The 3,441-nt window shown below is 54.3% G+C and overlaps 1 protein-coding gene across 1 annotated transcript; it reads right to left on the reverse strand.

Moving 5' to 3' along the window:
- Window positions 1–1,660: 1,660 nt before the first annotated feature.
- SYCN (syncollin) lies at window positions 1,661–3,107 on the reverse strand. The gene is made up of 2 exons (XM_010849210.1): window positions 2,681–3,107; window positions 1,661–1,827 (listed from the first exon to the last, which is right to left on the reverse strand). The coding sequence occupies exons 1-2, from the start codon at window positions 3,073–3,075 to the stop codon at window positions 1,818–1,820; spliced, it is 405 nt and encodes a 134-aa protein (XP_010847512.1). The 5' UTR covers window positions 3,076–3,107; the 3' UTR covers window positions 1,661–1,817.
- Between the last annotated feature and the right edge of the window lie 334 nt (window positions 3,108–3,441).

Genomic DNA, 3,441 nt, shown 5'->3' on the forward strand with positions numbered 1-3,441 from the left:
TTGGCTGACCCTGGGCCCCTCCTGACGTCTTATATGATGGTACAAGATATCAACCCCTCAGTGACTTCTTATTACTTTATCACTTCTGATATCTTAGCATCTCTCTGATCCCCTAGCAGCTCCCTAAGCCTTAGAAGTCCCTAACCCTTAGTACCTCCTGACCCTTAAGCTCCACCATGTTTCCTGAGCACCCCGCTTCCCCCTTTATACCCTCCTGTCCCCTTGGCTACTCCTGGATCACGTACTACCTCCTATGCCCTGTAATCCTGTCTGGGCCTTGGCTTCTCATTTGACATCTTCACACATCTTTGACTGTCTGTCTCACTGGCATTTTCGCTGCACTCTCTGCATGAGGGCAGTGGCCACTTCTTCCTGAGTCAGTGCTTAACAAGATAATAGGGACTCAATAAACCTTTGTTGACTGAATGAATAAATACATGTGCCCAAGGAATGCTGTTTCCCTGGCGTTTGCTCCTTAGAACTTCACCAAGTTCATTTCCCACTTGCACGTCCTTGATCTCCAGCGCCTCCCTTGACCTCTGATCTCTTATGTTCCAAATTTATGGCCTTGTAGCCTCTCTACTCACCTCCTTCTTCTCCCATGTCTCTTAACTCTCAGAATGTCCCCAGATTTCCTTCCTCCCTCCAATCCCATGTTATCATCCCCCAGAGCTGTCCCTCTACTTCTCTTTCTCCCAAGACCCCTCATTGCTCCTCTCTTACTCCTCCAGAGCCCCCAAACCCAGGTACTCGTCAAGGGTCCTTATCCTTAGAAGTAGTAAATTGCAAATTTGAATTTTCAGAAATATGCAAATTAGAATGAAAATGTTCTCCATGTGCTGGAGCCTGGGGCATTAAAAGTATTTCACAACCCATGAGTCCTGGGCTGTGGGCAGATCACAAAACAGACCCTGGACCTACATGGGGCAGAGTCCTTGAAGGCCTCTTACCATCGTACATATGAATCCTGAGAGAGTCTTGAGGTCCCTGGCAGGCCTGAACACCTGTTGTGGGGAAGGGGGGATTCAGAAAATGGCTATCCACCAATAAGTGTAGAAAGCATTTCAGTGTTTGACTTCTCCGGTAGTCCTGTGGCTAAGACTCTGGGCTCCCAATGTAGGAGGGCCAGGTTCCATCCTTGTTCAGGGAACTAGATCCCACATGCCACAGCTAAGACCCAGCGTGCATGTTCAGTCATGTCCAACTCTTTGCAACCCCGTGAACTATAGCCCTCCAGGTTCCTCTGTCCATGGAATTTTCCAGGCAAAAATACTGGGGTGAGTTGCCATTTCCTACTCCAGGGGATCTTCCCGACCCAGGGATAGAACCAGTCTCTTGCATCTCCTGCACTGGCAGGCAGATTCTTTACTACTGCACCACCTGGAAATCCCATGACCTGGTACAGCCAAACAAAATAAATAAATATTTTTGAAAATCAGCCAGCAGTACCATTACTTGTCACACAGATGCCGTATGGGTATGTGCACATGTGTGTACACCTAAATCCGTGCGTGTGCCCCCACAGGATCTATGCATGTGTCCCCATCCACAGCAGGTACTATGGGCTGACCCAGCCCTGACCACCCTGCTCCCTCCTCCATTCCCGACCCCACATCTGCGTGGACTTGGGGCCCAAACGCAAGCAGAGGGCAGACAAAGATGGCTTCATAAGGGCTGTATTACAGGGAAGGAAATATGAGGGTAGGCAGAAAGCTTTGTTCTCCTGGGTCTTACAGACTTCAGCAGACCCCATGGACAAGGCCAGGTGAGGGGCTCAGCACTTTGTAAGGGCTGGAGATGAGCGATCTCGTAAGGTATCATTTGCAACTGCAACAGAATAGAAAATTATTGTCAGGGGGTGCCAGGGCCTCAGAGATTTATGGTAGGAGGGATTCTAGAAGCCTGAGATGGGGTTGGGGGCTGGGGCTGGGCTCCAAATTCAGGGGCTAGGCATCCTGGCCTGGGAGTTTGGGGCTGGAGGTTCTTGGAGTTCTTGGGGGTAGAGGGGCAGATGGGTGGTTTTAGAGGGTGCCCTGGGTAGATCTAGGGCCACGGGGTCTGTGAGTTTGGATATGTGAGTTCAGGTGGGCTCAGGGGCCTCCAAAGTTGGGCCTGGAGGCTTCAGGACCTTAATGGGGGCACTGGAACCAGTTTCTGGGGCCAAGGCTGATGTAGAGGATCTAGAAGAGTGGAGCATGAGGAGCATGAGGGTTAGATAGGGTACTCCTGGAATTAGGTCTGGGGTCTTGAGGTCTGGGTCAGTCAGGTTTAGAATCTGGGAGCTCCAGAGCTGAGTCTGAGAGCCCTGGGATCTGATGATCTAGGGGGGTGGGGAAGGACTAGCTCTGGTTCTGGGGGCTTCAAAGTGAGGGGGTTGATGGCTTCCTATCACCAGGCTAGGCTCGAGGTCACCAGAGATCATCTGCCCTCCCCAGAGAGTGCAGCCGTCTGGTGGGTAGGCAAGTGGGCGATTCAGGGAGGTGGGACGGGGAGCTCCCAGAATGAAGACTGGATTACTGAGTCTGGGAATCTCAGAGTTGGGTCTGGGAGATCCAAGGGGCATGGGCTTGGGGGAGGGGGCGTGGGGGAGGAGAAGGGGGACCTCGGAAACTGGTTCTAAGGATGCTCAGTTTGGGTCAGAGGCTCAGGGGTCTGGGTGGTGGGGCCGGCGGGTGGGCACCTGCAGTAGACCGCGGAGATGGCGTTGGACCAGTCCCCGAAGAGGCCGCGGCGGTACTCCTCCAGGCGCGGGTAGCTACCGGCCGAGAACTTGCGCGACTTGCCCTCCTTGCCGCGACCGGACCACACGGTGAGCTCGCAGCGCTGGCCCACCACGATCGAAGAGATGACTTTCGTCCAGTCCGAGGGCAAGTAGGGCAGGTCGGCGCCCGGCTCCAAGGAGAGCACGGCGCCGGCGCAGCAGTTCTCGTAGTAGGGGTCGCTCTTGTCGTAGAGCTTGGCACACGTGCGCGTCCCGTCGGCGTTATTCAGGTCGGCGGACGCCGGGCAGGCGCCCCGGACGCCGGGGACGGCCAACAGGGCAAGGGTCAGCAGCAGTGGGCACAGCGGGGACATGGTGACGTTGCGAGGCCGAGCCCCCGCTCCCTTTTATGCTCCCGACCCGTGGGAAACGAAAAGCTGCGAGATAAGGACTTGGGGAGGGAAGGCGAGGGCGCCCGGGAGCAGGGAGACTTCCCAACCAACATCAGAACCCACAACCGCGCATACAGGACGGACTTTATTTGCATAAAACTCAGCTGCCGTCTACACTACTAAAGCGACTTAGCAGCAGCAGCTGCTGCTGCTTAAGACGGAGTGTAGCAAATGACAGGACCTGTGACTTGGAATACAGAGGGTAGCATAGGGTTAATACTTATAGGGGGAGGAGCTCTTAAAAATTGACAGCGAGTGGACAACCCCCTCCCACTTCCAAATAGGGAG

Source organism: Bison bison, unplaced genomic scaffold (genome assembly GCF_000754665.1).
Source record: "Bison bison bison isolate TAMUID 2011002044 unplaced genomic scaffold, Bison_UMD1.0 scf7180017864280, whole genome shotgun sequence".
NCBI lineage: Eukaryota > Metazoa > Chordata > Mammalia > Artiodactyla > Bovidae > Bison > Bison bison.